At 43.7% G+C, this 23,198-nt stretch overlaps 1 protein-coding gene across 2 annotated transcripts; it reads right to left on the reverse strand.

Moving 5' to 3' along the window:
* Nucleotides 1-1,329: 1,329 nt before the first annotated feature.
* Nucleotides 1,330-22,821, reverse strand: LOC136866100 (uncharacterized). Of its 2 annotated transcripts, XM_068226421.1 has the most exons (4): nucleotides 22,050-22,821; nucleotides 16,024-16,059; nucleotides 13,775-13,901; nucleotides 1,330-3,701 (listed from the first exon to the last, which is right to left on the reverse strand). In XM_068226421.1, exons 1-4 carry the CDS (start codon nucleotides 22,692-22,694, stop codon nucleotides 3,613-3,615), a joined length of 897 nt encoding a protein of 298 aa, XP_068082522.1. In that variant the 5' UTR covers nucleotides 22,695-22,821; the 3' UTR covers nucleotides 1,330-3,612. The 2 variants fall into 2 exon arrangements, with proteins under 2 accessions (XP_068082522.1, XP_066998879.2); XM_067142778.2 differs by lacking the exon at nucleotides 16,024-16,059.
* Nucleotides 22,822-23,198: the final 377 nt, after the last annotated feature.

Here is a 23,198-nt window from a genome sequence, read left to right on the forward strand (position 1 = left end):
TCGATTGAATACTTGTAAGTAGAGTAAACTCGTATCCTCATATTCCTTGAGGTGGCGCAGCTCTTTTCAAGCACACCCCCAATGGAAACTGCTGCGTGTGCCACTTTAATCACATGCCAGCCTTCCTGCCATTTTTAAATTTCTGGAAGAACCAGGAATCGAACCCGAGCCTCGGAGGACTAACCGTTACGCTAAGGAGGTGGAGTAAATCCTGTAGGTAGGGGTAATCAGGAGCCTAATCCTTGCGAGCCTCATAAGTTCGTTTCATCTACCGTACCAAGCTATTACAGAGAGAATAGTGCATCGTGAGGTAAAAATCTTCAATCTTAGTTTTGAAATGTAGCAGATGTAGAATTTAAAACTGAATTACGGACGCCAATAAACATATTATTTTTGTAAGTTACTCGGGAGTTGTGTCAGAGTATAAGAAATCTAGCATTTGTAGTATACGAGGATTCTTCCTATCTGAAAATCTTATTTCGATAAGAATAGGTAGGCTATAGTATATGGTTGTTTCTTCGTTTGTATTGTTAAAACAAGAAAAGTGTACCTCGAGGTACGCAAGGCTGCTTAAGTGAAAGTTCACAACTTATAAGAAAGGACTGTTAAGTAATGTAAATTCTTTCTTGTGTAGAGGAACAATAGCTGGTCACTTTCTTTCAGCGAGGACATCTCGCACCAACAATAATAGCACATGGCTACTTTCTTCTCTCGCTGACACAGTCTGGAACCACTGGGTGGCCTTTGTTGCGTGAACCTCTATTTTCTTTTCACTTTGTTTTTCCACCGAAGAGAAGGCTACTTCCGCACAAAAAAGCCAAGAGGAAGCAGCAATTTCTGAACTTTACGATATTGTCTGAGTTAGTGTTTTGCTTAGTACAGGGGTAGCATAGTTTCCGGAATACAGAGCACTTGAAACGCTGTTTGGTCGTGCTATTTCTGACCACTTCCGTTTGACGAGAAGAGATTGTAACAGCATTATATTGGTATCCTGTTGATGACACCACTTTAGATTGTACTATCCCACGATTATGCTTCGTTATTTATATTCCTTAAGTCATTTAAAGTGTTTGATTAAAGGTACCCGTACTAGACAAATAATTTTCTTATTCGAAACGGGGTGGTGACTACTGATACGCACTATTTGCAATACATATTTAAAAATCGTTGCGTAGTTCACATATGCGTCAATATTACTCACGATGAGTTTCTTTCTTTCTTTCTTTCTTTCTTTCTTTCTTTCTTTCTTTCTTTCTATCTATCTATCTATCTATCTATCTATCTATCTATCTATATATCTATCTATCTATCTATCTATCCCCCCTCCTCCCCTCTCTCCATCACGACAGACTTCAAAATTTCCTCTTTTCATATTGCCACAGGTCCTTCTGTTCGTATGTCTTTCATCGTGGCCTTCAGCTCCATCCAAGGTCTACAAATTGTTCTTAGACAGAAAATATAGTCCGAAATTCTCAAGCAGTTGGCGAAAATGTTATCTTCTACGCTGTAAACGTCTTAGATTATTGCTCATCTACTTCGCTCTGCATAATCTAAACTTCGCGGGTCGACGATAATTCTGTTGTAGGCCTACATTCATATACATTAAATGGAATGTTCCAAAATACTTGCCATACCTAGATAAGTTATAAAATACTTCGTTAATAATCTTGTCTCCTTAATTCAACGAATCTCTCAGAAACTGGTGCTTTGGTGTAAGATATAGTGCTGTACGTTAAGCAAACAACTGAAACATAACTTTAGTGTTCGGGGCGTAGAGTATACAGAGTAGTATGCAGCGTGGGCGCCATAGGTCAAGTACTCCTTGTTTAAGCAATTCATTCTCTCAGATTGCTTCATACCGACCCAAACATCCTTGGCTGAAAGAAGTCCTCCTCTATCCGTAGGTCATCTTGTGTGAACTCTCAGTGGTGTTAAACAAATGATTCGTCAAATCACTACTGCAAATAGCATCGGAAGCTGCACAATATTTACAGACGGAGAAAGTTGGCGACATCCAACAGTCCAATGTCCTGATTACTAGGCGACCATTAACACGTTGGTGAACGGTTAAAATAATGTTCATTCGCCTCGAACTTTCTCCAACCCCTCATGCCTGTACTGCGATTAAAGTAGAACAAGCAGCTTGCCTTAAATATCTATTATTCAGACTTATCGTAGATTATTTCCCATTCGCTTTGCTATATTAAAATTGCACGGCTGAAATTAGTATGCTTCCTAGGACAGCTTCCTCCCACATTTAAGCCTGACTCTCTGTACGCACACTCGCTTTCTCGTAGTACATTGTACTGTTACATTTCCGAATAAATCCTTTTCGCTGTCCGGCTCCATGGCTAAATTGTTAGCGTGCTGCTCTTTGGTCACAAAGATCTTGGGTTCGATTCCTGGTGGGCTCGGGAATTTTAACCATCATTGGTTAATTTCGCTGGCACGAGGCCTGGGTGTATGTGTTGTCTTCTTCATCATTTCATCCTCATCACGATGCGCAGGTCGCCTACGGGAGTCAATTCAAAAGACCTGCACCTGGCGAGCCGAACATGTCCTCGGACACACCCGGCATTGAAAGCCACATGCCATTTCATTTTCTCCTTTTCGCTAAAGTTAGATTAACAGCAAATTATTGAAAACGTATTCAATATATACTTATCCTAAAGTTTAATTAATCTGTTTATCAAATCTTTCGTCATTATCAACCAGTCTGTTGTATAAATTAACGTAATAACTGCTCTTCAAATAAAATACAGCTTGCTATCTCTTCTCAAGTAGTTTGACACTGGTATATTTAAATAAGTGGGAAAATAATTGCACGTTTCCTAAAAGAAAATTAGTCTGCTCGAACTAATACAGGAACTTTTCCTCTAGTACAAATAGGCCCTATCATCCATGTGAATAACATTGCAGATTGGGACGTTAATCATTGGAATATAATCTATTATTTCCTAGCAATTTCCTTAGCTAAGGATAGAGCTAACATGTTCTTTAGTCACCCGCACATAGGGTCTACTTCCTTTTTCCGAAGATTTGTGAGATGATTCTGTTTCTTTGAAAAATAACCGAGTCAGTATGGTGGAGTAAGCAAATCACCGTGTAGTACGAGTTTCTTGGTACAAAAGTAGCGAGTTCACCATTAACCAGTCGCAGATAGAACACGGGAAAAGAATACTGTACACCCCGCTGATGGGCTTCTTACAGAGCATTTGAGTACTAATTTATTATGTGTATAATATATTCTGCTTTGTATCTGTATTTATGATTTTATACATTCAAATAAAACTATTCTACAGTTCAAAAATACATCTCGAGAGTAGAATTGTAAGATAACACTTTTGTATTCCACATGTTCATACTCTTCCGATGATGAATTCTAAATGGATCCTTTAAAACTGTCAAGCAGTTTATTTCTCTTACTTTTATATATTAGTATTTCATAGATGTTGATTTCATATTTTTATATTTATATAAATGTATCTAGTCTATGGCTTGTTGTGTTGTTAAGTTTGTAGACTTTTGTACGATTCATATGCATTTATAATATTTTCCAATAAACACAGTATTATAATAATGAAGTCTTAGAAGTCCCTTCTTCCCTACTGCTCATGTCTCCTGCATTCCTAGAGTTGTGAAGTCCAGTTGAATACAGGTAGCAAGTTTCACAGCAAATTCACAGTTGTCTTCTTCCACTCCTGAAATGAATCAGAACAGTTGGTGAGTTTAACTCTTTCTTAGGGTTATCATTAATTTTTAAATTCATTTAGCTTTAATTTCATACCCTGAAGGGGTACGGCGGGTTTCTAGAGGGTTACGTCCTATTTCAGGTCAAGGAGATGTGTAGAGGTGATATGAAGAGCGGAGAAGGGTGAAGTGGAGAGTGGTGGTGGTGATTATTGTTTTAAGAGGAAGTACAACTAGGCAACCATCCTCTATATAACACTAATCAGAGAGAAAAATGGAAGGGGCCCGACACTTCGAAAAATGAAGGTATCGGCCAAAGAAAGACAAGGGCCACGAAGGGCGTGAAAATGAAAGACTCCCTAGCCCTCGCAAACCTAATAGCGTCGGGGTCGGAAAAGAACAAGAGTTGACCAAGGGGGGTCGGATAGGATAGATGAAAGTGAGGAGCCTGGCACAAGTAAGTGGAAACAATGTCAGGACTCAGCTGAGGGCCCCCGTGGTGAAGTGGAGAGCCCGTAGCCTATAAAAGGAACTGTACAGGCATTCATTTTAGTGAGGAGAATAGAAAACCGCGGAAAACCATTCTGAAGTCAGCCGAAGGCGAAATCAGCCCAAAGCAGAACTATAAGGCCATGGTAAAGCCTACTTTGCTCGGGCCATCATTACTGGCGACTACTATACAGAGTGTTCGGAAATACGTGAACCGGATATATGAACGTCAGAGGGTTGGTCATAATGATAAATAATTTGAAAAAAATAATATCGATATCTCGCGCCACTGCCATTTTATGAGCTGCTGAAGTTACCCAATCAGATCGCTTCGCAGGCGAACTCGAATGGGCTTTACGAGGAGGTGTTGCAAAATCTGCAGGTGGCTTAAGACCAGAGTCATGCCGGTGTCACCTTGCTATGGCGCGCTCCAGTCATTTCGGAGGTCCGTGTTCAACTTTCTGCCATGGTGATTTTCTTTTTCTTCGATTGGTGCTTTTAAACCGGTCTTAAACCACATGCAGGCTTAGCAACATCGCTTCACAAAGCCTACCTGAATTCTCCCGCGAAGCGATATGATTGGGTAACTTCAGCAGCTGATAAAATGGCGACGGCGCGAGATATCGACATTTTTTTTTAAATGTATCAGTATGACCAACCCTCCAACGCTAATATATTCGGTTCACGTTGTTTCCGAACACCTTGCAGACGTCCAAGATCTGAGAATACATTTTTATGTAAAGTGTTATGAATAGCTTTCTACTCACTGGGATTCTCCCTTTCCAATAATTCTCCTCTATCCTGTCCTCTCTGATGAATACTAGGGCTTAAATTACATCAAATATTTATATATTTCTGATCTTTCGCTCACGTGCGCGTGAGTGTGTGCGTAATGGCCAATAGAAAGCATATGGAGAATCATGAGGACATAGCGCGCTGTCTTTTGAGACATAAGAAATGCATGATTAGTTCATGTGTGTTATGAGTGCCACGTAAACAGCCTGTTCGCAACAAGCCGCTACTCCATACCGACAGTGACGTTGTCACATTTATATTCTCCTCCAATCGCCGATATTGTCATTACGTAACTTTTATTTGTTTTGCGTCGTACCAACACGGACAGGCTTCATGGCGGCAATGGGATAGGACAGGGCTAGGACTGGGAAGAAAATAACTGTACCCTTAATTGAGTTATAGCCCCGGCATTAACTGGTTTGGAAATGGGAAACTACAGAAACTCATCTTCACAGCTGCTGATAGTGGAGTTCGAACCTATAATCTCCAAATGCAAGGTAAGTGTCGCGTAACGAACTCCCTCGGTGTCTTTAAGTAACGTAGAAATCAGTAAGCCGGGCTGAGTGGCTCAGACGGTTGAGGCGCTGGCCTTCTGACCCCAACTTGGCAGGTTCGATCCTGTCACAGTTCGGGGGTATTTGAAGGTACTCAGATATGACAGCCTCGTGTCGGTAGATTAGCTGAGATGTAAAAGAACTCCTGCGGGACAAAATTCCGGCACCTCGGCGTCTCCGAAAACCGTAAAAAGTAGTTAGTGGGACGTAAAGCAGTAACATTATCTATATATTAAAAAGTTTACTAAAACAGCTTTGGCAAATCCGTTCGTACGTTCTACTGGACCGATTTGCTTCCTTCCTGTTTTATTCTCTCCGGGATTACCCACCGGTAAATCACGAGATATTGACAGGTCTCTAAGTTTAGCCAACTTTGAGTAAACATAAAATCAAATCATTAAATGATCACTCCAATAGTTGCAGGCGAAGGCTTACCCTAACCCGCAATACATTCTGTACTTAGCAGGTTGCTAAGCGACTAATACTTCCATTAATATTCTGATATATGTGATAGTAATGTCATTGCAAGCAGCCATGTTTGATTACTGCCTGTCAATTATTAATTTGAAACAATTAAGTTTATTCAAGTGGTCAACATATTCAATACAATACATTCGCGAGAATGCTTATAACTTAAGCATGGCACCCCCGGAGGTCCGGGTTCGATTCCCGGCTCTGCCACGAAATTTGAAAAGTGGTACGAGGCTGGAACGGGGTCCACTCAGTCTCAGGAGGTCAACTGAGTAGAGGTGGGTTCGATTCCCACCTCAACCATCCTCGAAGTGGTTTTCCGTGGTTTAGCACTTCTCCTCCAGGCAAATGCCGGGATGGTACCTAACTTAAGGCCACGGCCGCTTCCTTTCCTCTTCCTTGCCTGTCCCATCCAATCTTCCCATCCCTCCACAAGGCCCCTGTTCAGCATAGCAGGTGAGGCCGCCTGGGCGAGGTACTGGTCATCCTCCCCAGTTGTATCCTCGACCCAGAGTCTGAAGCTCCAGGACACTGCCCTTGAGGCGGTAGAGGTGGGATCCCTCGCTGAGTCCGAGGGAAAAACCGACCCTGGAGGGTAAGCAGATTACGAACGAACTATTTTCCATATGTTAATGTTATAAAATGATTTCTTTTGCTTATTGAGTTGTATGTACGTATATATGAAGTTTAAATATATCACGGTATTGGTCTGTAGGTGTAAGTGATTGTACTTTTTTCTTTTTGGCCATTGATGTTATTCTTGTTCTGTTTTCATTACGGTTTTATACGTGTATACATTCACGGAATCTCTTTTGTTAATTTTGCATTATTGTTGACTTTCTTTCCAGAATAAATTATGATTTATTAAAATTTATCACTGTATTGCCTACCTTTACCCCATTGAAATTTAAAAGTCTTTGATATATAGAACAAAAACTACCCTTATTCAGAATGTGTGTATATATCGGGTGGTCCACCAGGCCCTTGCGATCCAGTTTTATGCATCCTTTCACATCGGTCCCTCTCCCCAAACCAGGGTTATATAACGAGATGTGTGTTTACGGGCTAGAAGACAGCAGGAATCGTAAGCGCCACTATTAATTCATTATGGGTACCTCGAATGAACATGTAATACGAGTACAGATACACAGAACACGTACTTCAAAACAGGAAGTGGGCGCACAGACCGGGAGCACAGTACTGTATAGGCTGGGAAGTGAGCGCCTTAGGTCAAGTGCCGCAGTAGCTCACATGGCAAGTGGGCGAGGAGATATACAATATGATAGTGGACAGTTCTCAAGGTAGGAGGTTCGAATCCGAGGTTGGATTTTTTTAACAGCCAGTTGCCTGGGATGTGGTAAGTTTGCATACTTGATAGTTTCCAAGGACTGATCTGTTTATTTGACTCTGTAAAAGATCGTATGGTTCGCCTCTGTGGTGTAGTGGTTAGCGTGATTAGCTGCCATCCCCGGAGTTTCGGGTTCGATTCCCGGCTCTGCCACGAAATTTCAAAAGTGGTTCGAGGGCTGGAACGGAATCCACTCAGCCTCGGGAGGTCAACTGAGTAGAGGTGGGGTCGATTCCCACCTCAGCCATCCTGGAAGTGGTTTTCCGTGGTTTCCCACTTCTCCTCCAGGAAAAGGCCGGGATAGTACCTAACTTAAGGCCACGGACGCTTCCTTCCCTCTTCCTTGTCTATACCTTCCAATCTCCCCCCCCCCGCAAGGCCCCTGTTCAGCATAGCAGGCGAGGCCGCCTGGACGAGGTACTGGTCATCCTCCCCAGTTGTATCGTGACAGAACCGGGAATAGAACCCGGACCTCTGGGGTGGCAGCTAATCACACTAACCACTACACCACAGAGGCGACCTATTGTCAATATGATCAATGAAAGTAACACATTTCAACTAGCCCATACCAGAAGACATGGTGCATTCTAAACACTAGATCACCGAGCTCGATAACTGCAGTCGCGTAAGTGCGGCCAGTATCCAGTATTCGGGAGATAGTAGGTTCGAACCCCACTGTCGACAGCCCTGAAAATGGTTTTCCGTGGTTTCCCATTTTCACACCTGACAAATGCTGGGGCTGTACCTTAATTAAGGCCACGGTCGCTTCCTTCCCACTCCTAGCCCTTTCCTGTCCCATCGTCGCCATAAGACCTATCTGTGTCGGTGCGATGTAAAGCAAAAAAAAAAAAACACTAGATCTCGGCAACAAAGGCGTTATTCAGAATATTTCATATTTCGATGTTTTAAGTGAATAATAGCCGTGTCATGACAACTTCGCGAAGAAAAACAGAAATGTTTTGAGGCAAATTCAACTGAGTCATGTCTGTATATGGGCTTAATTTCTTAAATCATAGTGCAGCGACTTCCTATTCATCACGAAGTTTTCAGAGGAGGCGAATTTTCACGCGAAATGTGATGTCAATAAATAAAATCGGCACTACTATTTTAGGTGAAGCCCTATTCTTACGATCCCTCCATACAGTAGGGATCTGACGGTATAGTAATGTGGCGTGGAATCTAGAACCATCGTAGCACTGGCCCGTCATTTTTCGAAGGAAATATTGACAGCGAAAAGTATCTGGAAATGCTGGGTGACTGGCTGATGCCGACATTGTACTGTATATTATCAGAGAACGACCTGCTTGATTCGTGCAAGACGGTGCCCGACCGCACTACGCCAGGGATGTGTGAGACTGACCGAATGACACGTTTGCTGAAACACTGGATTCGTCGCAGACGACCGGTTGAATGGGTCTCACGATCACCGTCTTTGAATCGATGGGCTTTTCATTCTGGCGGTATCCAAAGTCTGGAGTAAACAGTGTGAAGATTTGCGATTCGGCCTGCTTACACACCAGGATTGAGGACGAATGCCATGCCATAAACCAGGATTATGGCCCCCCGTGAGCTTAACAACTTGAAATTCCGCTTACAGACCTGCCTGGAATGGGACAGAGCATACAATATATTGAACACGTTATGTGATATCGCCTGTGGCGTGGGATTTTCCGGAAACATCGAACAAATCTGTGAGGAGGGAATATGTCCAGAAGACGTCAGAACCTGCTGTCTTCATGTTCCCTTCTGCAAGATCTTGGTCCATTTACTTTCACGGCTACCACAGAGGTTGGTTGTGTTCCTTTAAGGACTAGATTTAAAAAGTACCATCGATGAATATCGTATCCATTTGATATATTCTGAATTTCGCTAAGTTTTAAAACCCACAATGTGATTCTCTCTATCGTTCACAAACATAAAATATCAACAATGTTCGCAACTATTTCGAGTGATTTGAGCGCATCATGAAATTCCTATGAACTGCTAGGATTTTAATCAGAGCAGTACCATATGAAAATGAAATGTCGTATGGCTTTTAGTGCCGGGATATCCCAGGACGGGTTCGGCTCGCCAGGTGCAGGTCTTTCTATTTGACACCCGTGGGTGACCTGCGCGTCGTGATGAGGATGAAATGATGATGAAGACAACACATACACCCAGCCCCCGTGCCATTGGAATTAACCAATTAAGGTTAAAATCCCCGAGCCGGCCGGGAATCGAACCAGTACGCTGACCGTTCAGCCAACGAGTCGGACAGTACCATATGATGTCAATGTAGGTACGCCTCCTTGCATCAGCAATACTAATGGGCCACTCACACGAATCCTCGATGGCTTTTCTTTCGACATAGTTACATAACTTCTGTCTGTTAAGGGGAGACGTTGGTAGAAAGCAGGAAATAATCAGAATTTCTGTTATTGGTTTTCTTGAAGTTATATATCAAGGAAAATATAATCCCTACGTTTGGTATTGAAGTTCGAACTGAAAATGGCATTTAGATATTAAAGAATCACGCACTGTAGTATGTCACGCCAATTATTTAGCCTTCGTTGTAATGAAAGATGTCTTTTTACGAAGTAATGTGATGAATGGGAATAATTTTATGCATGCAAATATTCAAAAGAAATTATCGAAAAGATACCAGAAAGTTCAAACAATTACAGGAAATCAACAACAACAAATTTAGAAAAGAGTTACTGCACTTTGATGTCTCAGTACTTTTATAGATTATCAACATATTTGAAATTTTAAATTTGTTGTCATAACTTATTCAAAATGTGTACCGAAAGACAGTGGCGTATAAAAAAAGTTTATACAGTCGAACTTCGATATCTCTAACCTCCATTAATCGAATTTTCAGTATCGATTTCACGAATCAAACATTTCCTCCCTTGAAGCAAAAAATACTCTTACTCGAATTTTGTGCAACATTAACTGTGAAATACGGTATTGGTGGTTTGTAGGAACAGATAAGACGTAAAGAAAGGCTTACAGTGATGCTGGGAGCTAATATGACGGGAAACGAAAAACTAAAACTTCTAATGATCGGAAAATCGACGAAGCCTCGTTGTTTCTCGGGTGTGAATTAATTACCGGCCACGTACGAAAGCAACCCCCAAAGTCGCAGATGAAAAGCTTCATTTACGAATTGACGGGAAGTTTCAACGTGAAGGGAGGGAAGGTTAACAGTAACAAACAGAAGAGACTAAAGGATTTGTTTCCAACGGTGTTAACCGAGGTATGTTTCTTGTTCCATTACTGTATGTATTGTACCCTGTCTTTAAAAAAAGTTACTATAAGGGTTATAATTAAGGTGATGCCGTAAAATAGAGTTCGTCTGTATATTTTTAAATAGGTACTGTTAAAAATAATGTATTCATTACAAGCCTGTAGATACATATGATTCAATTATGAGCTGCTCATGCTCAAAAACGGTATTCTCTATATTTCGAAGTTTCGATAACTCGAAATAAAATTTGGCTCCCAATGTGATTCGAGATATCGAGGGTCCCTGTAAATCATTAACTTAAAATAAAATTACCGCCGGGGCTCTTAAACATTCACAGCAACTTTTAGGTCATATTTTAAATTAGTGTCCCAAGTTTCATTTGGATTTGATGCAAATTGTGGAAGATATGTGCAATCAAACATATGACTGTAAATCTGTTTGCGTCTCCCCTTAAACCAGGGTCTCTCAAACGCTCAAAATCTCACGCGTGCATATCAAGGCGCAGAGACTCCGTGCACTGTGCATCGTTCCGAATTCGGCTGAACTCGGCTTGACTCGGATGGTGTAGTGAGCTGAGAGCGACGAAGCGTTCGGTGATAGACGGCTTGTTTATCAGTGAAATTGATAAGCGCAAGACAACAATATAATAATAATGGAGCAACCTCTTTCAAAGAAAGCAAAGACTTCCGAAAGTCAATTTCAATCGAACTGGGAACTTTCGTATTTCTTTGTCAGTCGTGACGATAAAGCCAAATGCTTAATCCGTGGGAAAATAATTATGTGATAAGTTAATCAAAAAATATTTTCCAATACAAAGGCTTAGCTCAAATTCTACGAGAATTTGTCGAAGGAAGATTTTCCTAAGCTGCATCGAGAAGCAGCTAACATTATTTCTATATTTGGTTCCACATGCATATGTGAAAGGTATTTTTTCCTGCTTTGACTTGTACGAAAACTAAATTGCGTGCGAGTAGGCCTATTTCTGATTGTAATTTAAAGAAGGCTCTCAAATTGCTGTCAGCCAGTCCGTTGTTCCAGGCATAACTGGTATCATTGCAAAGATAAAAGAAAAGAAGAGCTAGAGAAGATAAATTGTCTGCTCAAACCAAATTGAGAGAAGAGTGTTTTAACACCGGTAACGTTGTCCCATACAACAGTGTCCCCGCTCACCGCACATAAACATTTCGCAGTGAGTGGAGGATCAGCGGAGAAGGTGGAGAAGGCGAAGACAGGCCGAACGTGTGAGACAGGTGTAAGGGAAGTGGAGTGGGAGTTTGCACTCTGGTCAACCTAGTGAAGTCGTCTCCTGCACCTTGCGCCCGTGCACTGCACGGCGCATGCTCCCTGAGAGGCCCTGCCTTAAACTTACGTTTGCTGTTTTTTCTCGTGATTGTGTTTTATGAAATTCTCCGTCACATCTTTCCTTTTCCCCGCTTTAAATTCCGTCCGCTAAACGTTTCTGGAATTTGGATGTGACGCCTGATATTACGTAAAGATAAATACCACATTCACCGAGTATTATATTTTTAATCACCACAGTGTTCGTTTTTCTGCTAATACCACACGCTTACTAACTCGGAATAATTAATGTATTGTAATGTGGTGCGACTCAAGCAGGTCAACAAACTTCACCGGAGAGGGAGGGGGACGTTTATGTATCCTCCAACATATAGACAAGTTCCTCATATAGGTGAACGCATACAGCTTGTCTCCCTTACCACCTCCCAGAGAGACCGAATTCGTTAGAAGTCCCACCAGCAGAACAACTGTCTCCATCCTACGCATGCTGTGAAAATGATTCCAGGACGTGACTAGAGAAGTTATCTTTGTAAATTAGAATACTGGATTGTAAGCTCATGACCATTTATTCAGATCGAACCCAGTGGAAAACTCATGTGAATAACAAACTAAATGAACATTTCAACAATATATATGAAAAATGGTGAACATATACACGTATTTTATGGATATGTTAACCCAAAAGAATAAATAAAACGCAAAACGACACGCAGCTTAAATACCGGCGTATTTTTCACATTTATTCTGGGTAGCTTCGAGACGTCTGGCATCATGCTTTTGTCTTTCCTAGAGAGGTTTTCAATATTTGGAGTCAGGTTCTGTAGGCTGATCGCTTGAGGACAGCTTTTGAAGTGAACGTCTGATATGGAAGAATATACTTCAGTCCGGAAGATAGCCGTTCACATAGGTACGTGATTCTAAAGATTTTGGCAACCAGTCTGTGTAAGCACGAAAACCCTTCTCTAGAAAAGTTTTGGTAGAATTTGATGAGATTTTTGTAAGAGATGGTATTTTTTCATGGATTGACCGGCCACTTTGTAGAGTTGCGGACCTTTGCACTCGGTCGGCGGAGATGGAGGGCCTGCGAATGTTGTGAGAAAGGCCATATTTAGCCGCAGAGGCAAACGCACAGTGAGAAGGACATGGCCCTATGCTTGCCCTATACAGAGTGAGGGCCACGTTACCCAGTATCAGCCAGTTTTGCAGGCATACTTTAAATAGCACTGCCGCATCATATTCTTCTTGGAAACTTGGAAACAAACAATGTTTTAAACTTAGATTCTTCTACACAATATGCAAACTACAATATACACCAATATACCCCTGCACTCTGCCACATTATTTCCATCTGACTGGCTCTTACGCCATAACTGCAGCCTCTGCTGGCTGTTGATTGATCAGGAATAATTTGGTTTATAACCAAACCCTTCCAGAACATGCCTGGAATGAGACTGAAAACACTCACTATGACTACTAACCACCGACAGTATTTCAAACCCTGATAATCCGACAACGGAAGGTTTGGGTAACATGCTTATTCGACATATTCTCATGTAGATAGTGCGATTCTAAAAGGAAAACAGATTGGAATGGTTTTTTTTTCTTTCTTGTGCTATATATTTTAAGAAATTGCAGTGTCGGAAATTTGTGCCACAGGAGCTCTTAAACGTGATGGAAGCTAATACAGAGTTATTGCATTAAAACGCCCTTAAATACCACCAACTTCAGTAGGGATTGAACCCTCTATCTTGGAGGCAGATGAAAAACTAATACCTGAATGTGCCACTGGGGAAAGAAAGAAAGAAAAAATATGAATTAGAGTGATGATATTATGATACAGATATGTGAAACGAAATTCATGAACATCCAATCAAGTCAACGGTAATTAATATACTGTACCGGACATGAGTTGCTGGAAGCAAGCCTTGATCATGTCAGCTGCTGCTGTCCGTTCTTGCTGACCATTGACGAAACCCTGCAGCATCCTTTGTGTTCTCTGCTCGTCAGGAAATCCTTTCTCGTTCACCTGTTGAATGAAGAAAGGAATGGAATTCTGCCTAAAATCGTTACAAAACTTTAATTTTAAATAGAGCTGTGTGCGAAGAATGATGATGAGACTGAGGAAATAATACCAAATGGTTATGGCTGTGAACATAAGAGAATCAAATATCCTCGAAATATGATTAGAACCATCTTAATAGAAATATACTGTATCTTACGTTCTCCGATCTATGAATAAAAAATGATACCGTTTTAGAGAAAAATATCCCTCCTTGAAAGTGTGTGACGATGGCATTCAGAACAACTGGAACCACCGGACAAATGCACCTTTGGATGCCTTCTTTTTCTTTGTGTCTACTAAACATACTGTCGCGCCAACTGCAGCTATGCCGGAAATATGGTCAGTTTAACGATAAACTGTACAATGGACTAGTTCGCATTCAGTTGCATGCCATCGTTCTCCAATACTTTCCTTCACCACTTTTTATTAATATGACAAGCAAATATACCCGTGCTTCGCTACGGTATTCTACATTGTATACGGATATCGAAGTAGTGAATAAGATTTTTTTATTGCATGTCTCTTAGCGTTATCCGAGAAACAGCCTAAGAAGGTCCACATACGTTGTTTCCAATGTAAAGTGCGAGTTGCGAAGTTGTGATGATAACGGCAGGTCCAATTGCCTACTGCCATTCACAATCGAGTTGGGAATTTTCATAACAAGCCCCATTGCCTACTTCGCGGTCACAATCGATTTGGGCAGTTTTCGTACAATGGCAGGACCCATTTCCTACTTCCAGGCAGATTACAGTTGAGAATTTTTTATTATAATGGCAGACACCTTCCCTACCGCCAGTCAAAATTGACTTGTGCTGATCATTATAATGAAAGGCCCCTTTTTCTAATGCTAGTCAGCGTACTGCCAGTCACACCGAGTTGGTGAGTTACCATTATAATAGCTGGCCACTATGCCTAACGTTAGTCATTTTATATGGTAAATTTTTTTATAATGATGGGCATCCTTGCCTACGGCCAAACACAATCGGGTAAAGGAATTTTGAAAAAATGCATGCTCCCTTGCCTTCTGCCAGTCAAATCGAGAAGGAAATTATTCATTACAATGGTACACAGGATTTGGAGAAAGCCCTCATTCCTCATGCTAGTCAAAGTCGATGTAGGGCGTACTGATTACAATAGCAGACGCCCTGCTGCGGAGAGTCACTATCAATTTGTAAAATATTAATTACAATGGCAGACACACCCTTTCTAGATCGCTACAAATTGAGTTCAGTGAATAAATACAGATTGGCATACGAAGGTATATGCATTTTTACAATATTGCAGACCATCATTTACAGATTAACTACGGCCACTATGCCTAACGTTAGTCATATTTTATATGGTAAATTTGTTTATAATGATGTATACGATTAAATAATATGGCTGTACGCTTGCATTCGAGAGATAGGGTGTTCGAACCCCACTGTCGGCAGCCCTGAAGATGGTTTTCTGTGGCGCCTCATGACGTCAGCCAGCGAGTAGAAATTGGAGGCCCGATTCCGCAGCTGCCGTTGTTACAGCTACACGAATATCACGATGTAGTCAACTGGAGTGGTAGGGAGAGATGATGCTAGGGTGTACAGAAATAGGGAAACTTTCAAATATGCCCGTTCTCAGGGTGGAGAGTTAGTTCGAAATCAGAACTACGTTAATAGGACTAAACCAAACCCTATCATGACTACACAGTGCACACTGAATCTGAGGACTTCCAACGAATAGGTACTTCTTTAGTATCCACCTGAGCACGCTTAACTAATATGTCAGTGGTACTCAATAGTTTCCAAGCGTCAGAGTATACAATATCGGGATAAAGAGTGCCATGAAGTTTAGTCGATCATCACCTAACTGTGTATATTTACATAGTTTGCTGATGATTTGACTTGATGATGATTTGAAATTTTTCTCCAGGCTGTCGTTTCCCTGTTGGCGAGTGAATAAGTTCACTTGGCTACTAATAAAATAATACCTCAGGTTCACATTCCGAGTGAAATAAACACCATCATAAATATCTATAAGAAGATAATTATAGTAACTTATTCGTAAGTTTGTAAAACGTGATGTGCTTAGTATCTGGTAGCAAACTTACCATTTCCATGTGCGTGAAGATGCAGTGCACGGTACACTGTAACAAGATAAACGTAAAATAAGTTGATATCATGTTGTACAAGAGGAGGAAGCAAACAAAGAAGTGCACATGATTGAGTTCCTGCAAAATAAATACGACAACATTACGTTACCACCTCAGAGAGGCAGCCCCAACAACCGTTAATACGCCCACAAGGGGCAGCCCCAACCGCCGTTAATACAACCACAAGGAGCAGCCCCAACCGCCGTGAATACGCCCACAAGGGGCAGCCCCAACCGCCGTTAATACGCCCACAAGGGGCAGCCCCAACCGCCGTTAATACGCCCACAAGGGGCAGCCCCAACCACCGTTAATACATCCACAAGGGGCAGCCCCAACCGCCGTTAATACGCCCACAAGGGGCAGCCCCAACCGCCGTTAATACGCCCACAAGGGGCAGCCCCAACCGCCGTTAATACGCCCAAAATGGGCAGCCCCAACCGCCGTTAATACGCCCACAAGGGGCAGCCCCAACCGCCGTTAATACGCCCACAAGGGGCAGCCCCAACTGCCGTTAATACGCCCACAAGGGGCAGCCCCAACCGCCGTTAATACACCCACAAGGGGCAGCCCCAACCGTCGTTAATACATCCACAAAGGGCAGCCCCAACCGCCGTTAATACATCCACAAAGGGTAGCCCCAACCGCCGTTAATACGCCCACAAGGGGCAGCCCCAACCGCCGTTAATACGCCCACAAGGGGCAGCCCCAACCGCCATTAATACGCCCACAAGGGGCAGGCCCAACCGCCGTTAATACGCCCACAAGCGGCAGCCCCAACCGCCGTTAATACGCCCACAAGGGGCAGCCCCAACCGTCGTTAATACATCCACAAAGGGCAGCTCCAACCGCCGTTAATACATCCACAAAGGGCAGCCCCAACCGCCGTTAATACGCCCACAAGGGGCAGCCCCAACCGCCGTTAATACGCCCACAAGGGGCAGCCCCAACCGCCGTGAATACACCCACAAGGGGCAACACCAACCGTCGTTAATACATCCACAAAGGGCAGTCCCAACCGCCGTTAATACATCCACAAAGAGCAGCCCCAACCGCCGTTAATACGCCCACAAGGGGCAGCCCCAACCGCCGTTAATACGCCCACAAGGGGCAGAACCAACCGCCGTTAATACGCCCACAAGGGGCAGCCCCAACCGCCGTTAATACGCCCACAAGGGGCAGCCCCAACCGCCGTTAATACATCCACAAAGGGCAGCCCCAACCGCCGTTAATACATCCACAAAGGGCAGCCCCAACCGCCGTTAATACATCCACAAGGGGCAGCCCCAACTTTCGTTAATACATCCACAAGGGGCAGCCCCAACCGCCGTTAATACATCCACAAGGGGCAGCCCCAACCGCCGTTAATACATCCACAAGGGGCAGCCCCAACCGTCGTTAATACATCCACAAAGGGAAGCCCCAACCGCCGTTAACACATCCACAAGGGGCAGCCCCAACCGCCGTTAATACATCCACAAGCGGCAGCCCCAACCGCCGTTAATACATCCACAAGGGGCAGCCCCAAACCGTCGTTAATACATCCACAAGGGGCAGCCCCAACCGCCGTTAATACATCCACAAGGGGCAGCCTCAACCGCCGTTAATACATCCACAAGAGGCAGCCCCAACCGCCGTTAATACATCCAAAAAGGGCAGCCCCAACCGCCGTTAATACATCCACAAGGGGCAGCCCCAACCGTCGTTAATACATCCACAAGGGGCAGCCCCAACCGTCGTTAATACATCCACAAGGGGCAGCCCCAACCGTCGTTAATACATCCACAAAGGGCAGCCCCAACCGTCGTTAATACATCCACAAGGGGCAGCCCCAACCGTCGTTAATACATCCACAAGGGGCAGCCCCAACCGCCGTTAATACATCCACAAGGGGCAGCCCCAACCGCCGTTAATACATCCACAAGGGGCAGCCCCAACCGTCGTTAATAAACCCACAAGGGGCAGCCCCAACCGTCGTTAATACATCCTCAAGGGGCAGCCCCAACCGTCGTTAATAAACCCACAAGGGGCAGCCCCAACCGTCGTTAATACATCCACAAGGGGCAGCCCCAACCGCCGTTGACACATCCACAAGGGGCAGCCCCAACCGTCGTTAATAAACCCACAAAGGGCAGCTCCAACCGTCGTTAATACATCCACAAGGGGCAGCCCCAACCGTCGTAAATACATCCACAAGGGGCAGCCCCAACCGTCGTTAATAAACCCACAAGGGGCAGCTCCAACCGTCGTAAATACATCCACCAGGGGCAGCCCCAACCGCCGTTAATACATCCATAAGGGCCAGCCTTGTACGCTCCAGTGTACATGAAAACTGCCTGTCGTACCCAATGGAGATTATCCACACTCCAGTAGTGCATACTATTTCGATTAACGGTTCCATTGTTGTGGAACCGTACTTCGTCCGTAAATATGGTCGCTAAAAGGGCAGGATCAGTGTCCACATGCTGTAGGATCAATTGCTTGTACGAGATGGTATCGCTTTATTAACGATTACACTGTATATTCTAGCACGGGAATTACATATTACTGGATCATGACTGCAATATATCAAGTTGACAGATCACTGGAGGCTGGATGAAATTTCTTAAAACTTAAGAACTCAGCCGAATTTCTTGTAGATGCATACTCTCCGGAATTTTGTCAAGTTCTAGCTCTTAATCAATCACCACTGACCTGGATTACCTAATATTTGATTTTAAAGAAATTGTAAATCTATCTTACATCTCCTTTAGTAAATTATTTTAATCTCTACTTCTTCTTTCTATAAATGATCATTTGCTGGGGCTGGGAAGAAACCCGGGACCTTCTGAGCCGAAGGCCTTAACGCTGACCATTCAGCCAAGGAGTTGGATTCAAAAGAGAAACGTTTTTTTCTATTGTAAATATGTTTGGAAGCAGCTTACCGTTAAAACTGGCAACATAGCACACTGTCCTCTCGTGCTTGTCCTGGTGAGGTCATATTTCCGAGTGTTGCCCGAATTGATGCTCCCGTTGGGTTGGTGGAAGTACGTTCACAAAATATGGACTGCACCCCCACCATCATATGGCGTTGTCAAATTTTGACGCCCCTCAGGAACCCAAACCATCCATTTCCGAACGTAGGTTCCCTCTTGAAATATGATGTTTGCCGTCTAGCTCTACATAATAAGCGTTCTCGATGTTGTTTTTATTCACCATATCTATAAACTGTATATAACATATTAAACAGTATTTGATAAATTTAATATATCTAACATTCTGTTATGGTGTCCACCATTTTCTGTAAGTCCTTGTGGGGAGAAGCGAGACAGATTGGTCCCGCCTAAGCCCTCGACGTCACTACGTACTGTAGGTACTGGCTCCGCCCCGCATGCGGCCAACCAGTCAGGACGAAGAGAGGAGTGCAAGGCCAGTCCCTCTCTGACATCTCTGGAAGTCTCTGACCACTACTATAAACATCGATTGGATAGAAGATCGGGAATGTTCCACGCGAATCCGCCTTATGGGTCGTTCTCGGATCATAAGGCCTCCCTACACCTGGTGGTCCACCCGCCCCTTGCTATCTGGTTGTATGCAACCCGCCGCGCGTTCACTACAATTCTGAAATACATCGGTCCTTCTCCTTAAACCGGATTAATGTAACGAGATGTGTGGTTACGGGCTAGAAAATAGTAGGAATCGTTAATTCATTATGGGTACACCGAATGAACTCGTAACACGAGCACAGATACGAAGAACACGTCCCTTATAACAGGAGAGGTGCACATACAGGCAGGAACAGGTATTGTATAGGCTGAGTACTATGCGCTGCATGTCAAGCCTAGCAACAGCTCACTTGGCAGGACAGCGGTCGAAGATATAATAGTGGACAGTGCTCGAGAGTACAGGGGATTTTTTTATCGCCACTTGCCTGGGTCGTGGCAAGGCTGCATACTTAATAGTTTCCACAGATTGATTTGTTTATTCGTAGAGGCGCGCGGCTGTAAGCTTGCATCCGGGAGATAGTGGGTTCGAATCCCACTGTCGGCAGCCCTGAAGATGGTTTTCCGTGGTTTCCCATTCTCGCACCAGGCAAATGCTGGGGCTGTACCTTAATTAAGGGCACGGCCGCTTCCTTCTAACTCCTAGGCCTATCCTATCCCATCGTCACCATAAGACCTATATGTGTCAGTGCGACGTAAAGCCCCTAGAAAAAAAAAGATTTGTTTATTTGGCTCTGAGTAGGGCCGTTGGTATCGTGGTATGTTATGCAGCTGGGTTGGAAGAGGCTAGGAAACAAGGGACAGGATTTCAGTTACTTACATCGTTTAACGCAGCGCCTACTCGAATTGACGACCTCCGTGGTCGATACAGAGCTGCGCGCGATGTTGTAAGACCATCTGGCACGTTGCAACATCTCTGGCTTAACAGATCGGCTTGCCTCGCTGATGAGCTGTCTAAGGTGAAGAGGATTGGCCGGCTCCTGTGCATATACCAGTTGTTTTACATGATCCCACAGCAAAAATCTAGGGATATAAGATCGGGTGATCTCCCGATCCAGGTCCTTCCTATCCATTCATCAGAATGCATTGTATGAATATGGTTTCGGACGACAACCGCAGCGTGCGGTGAAGCTCACATTGACACCACACACTGAAGCAGTCAAGGAGTGGTACATGTTCCAACAACGGTGGTATTTCATCTTGGAGAAACCACATACTGTATAGCGTTCTCCTGTCAGGTGACCCTCAAAGAAATGGATACTAATGAGGTGATCACGCACGACGCCACACTGTAGGCTACCTGAAAACTGCCTGTCGTACCCAATGGAGATTATCCACACTCCAGTAGTGCATACTATTTCGATTAACGGTTCCATTGTTGTGGAACCGTGCTTCGTCCGTAAATATGGTCGCTAAAAGGGCAGGATCACTGTCCACATGCTGTAAGATCCATTGACAGAACGCCACCCGAGCTTCGAAATTATGACCATGGAGCTCCTGGTGTAAGTGCGGATGGTACGGGTGAAACTGGTGGGTATGCAATATTCGCATAACAAACGCCCCGTGCAATGGCCCGTGTGCTATTTTGGGGGTTATGCTGGATAGCGTCCAACACAACCACTTGATTGTGAGCAGGCATCATGGAATGATCTCGAAGAGGCCGTGTCCTTCCCAGGAACGCAGTATCCCGTAGACGTCTTTCCACAGTCAGAAAAGTCACATCTGTCGGTTGTCGTCTATCCGGTAGCGTTCTTGATAAAGGTCTTGTGCCTGGTATGCATGCATTCTGTCTAGCTTCTCCATAGATGAGTAACATATCCACGTGCTCGTCGCTGGAATACATCACGAGGCAGTGAATAAGCTTTGTGTTGTGACTTTCCTCGAAGGAAGAGAGTTCGCGGAGCTACATGCCTACCTGTCACTGCATGTTGTTATCGTTCCAACGCGGCAATGATAATCCACTTTGTGCTACTGAATACAGGGGCTGCCTAGCCGACACCGTAAAGGTGTACTAGGTCCATTTGGAAGGACGTGGATTCGATTCCATGCAACGAAGTCGAAAAGATAGAAGTGAGACTTTCACTTCTAGGGCCCGGGGGGGGGGGGTTCACTAAGCCTACTTTAACAATAAGTACCATGAGGCAAATGAGGCTATCCATAGAGCTAACCACCTAAATTCACTTTGTGCCCTCTCTAGAGATATATTCACTGTTGCGTGTTTCTTGAGTGTTTAATAGTGTATCATACTGTATTAAGACAAACACAAAATCCCAATCTACGTGCCGGGGGAATTAACCACGCTCTGTTGGGAATCGAACCCGAGACATTCTGAACCGGAGGCCACTACGCATACCATTGTTGAGCCAAGCAGCCGCACTCTCTCACGTCCACGTTTTATACATTTTATTGAATTTAGAAGTGAAATGCTAAGTACTACTTTTGTTAAACTACACCGATATATTACAAGCAGTGTTAATAGAACAATTTAGTGCTGTACATTCTTACCGCTGGCAGTGTGTCGCTCATAATGTTGTATGTCTCCCTGGCGATGCGCCTTGGTGGTAGATCTTGTAGAAACTGGTCTCTCAAGCCTTGGATCTGACTGGTGCTGCTCACGGTGGCATAGTTTCTTCTGTAGGATTTGCTGTTGCGGGCGTTGCTGGCTTGGTCATTTGAGCCCGCTTGCTGGCGTTCATCATCCGAGTTCTTTCGATGTGATCTGTGGTACGGATCAGGGCGGTACCCAAATATTTGCTCTTTCATATTTCCGCCTTCTCTCCTCGTATGTCTCAATCGAGTTGCATCCTCAAACAACCCACGAGAAGATTCTCTGTCATGAGATCGCTCAATACTCAATACGGCTCCTGTGGAATTTTTGAAATTGCCACTAAATTCTTGGGTTAAATCATAGCTACCTGAATCGTCTTGGAAAGGAATTTCCTGATTTGTAGTTGACCTTGAGCCTAAGGAGCGTTTGAAATCTCTATGGCTTTTATTATACGTACTTCGTTCTTTGGAATCAGACTGTGAAGTATCCTGCTTGATCTGGGTGGAATTCGTAAATGCCTTCGTCTTGCTATTTTCGAAGTCCTTGTCAGAACCACGGTCATGGTGAGTAAAATTTTTGTAGAGGTAAATAGATGCATTCATCGGAGTATTAGTAAAGGAACTAAAAGTGCGGTTATCTCGGAAATACCTCCCAGAGGAGTTTCTTTTATCATCTCTCGTTGAAGTATTATCATAGCTCAAACCAAGGAAGTGATATTTGTTTGGTTTTGAGCCTTCCCTCTCACTTCTAGAATAATAGTTTTCATCTTCACCATCGGGCCGATTTCTGTGCCTATAGGCTAAGTCTCTTCTTGGTTCAGAGCATTGTTCCAAGGATTTCATCAGTCTATTTCTCAATACAGCATTGGAGGGCCATATCTTCAGTTCAGGAGCCTGTTAAAAGAAACAGTTGTCAATTATTCATCAAAATTAGCAGTGCTTAATTTCCGGGGGAGCTAAAGGGAGCGGCGCTCCCTCACTTCCTGAAATAATAAGAAATATAATATATTCCATTGGATTAATTTATTACACAAAATACATGTATTATAACAGCCATGAATTAAGACATGACTGTATATAATACGTCGGTATTTACGTACAACTGTT

This window comes from Anabrus simplex, chromosome 1 (genome assembly GCF_040414725.1).
Source record: "Anabrus simplex isolate iqAnaSimp1 chromosome 1, ASM4041472v1, whole genome shotgun sequence".
In the NCBI taxonomy this organism is placed as follows: domain Eukaryota; kingdom Metazoa; phylum Arthropoda; class Insecta; order Orthoptera; family Tettigoniidae; genus Anabrus; species Anabrus simplex.

Bases quoted from the DNA above. Each gene is read 5' to 3' on its own strand.
- LOC136866100 (XM_068226421.1), bottom strand. From the start codon at position 22,694: ATGAATGCATCTATTTACCTCTACAAAAATTTTACTCACCATGACCGT. The intron at 16,060-22,049 runs GTAAGAATGTAC...ATCTTGTTACAG, and splicing joins TGAGCGACACACTGCCAGCG to TGTACCGTGCACTGCATCTT. The intron at 3,702-13,774 runs GTACAGTATATT...GATTCATTTCAG, and splicing joins CTTCCAGCAACTCATGTCCG to GAGTGGAAGAAGACAACTGT.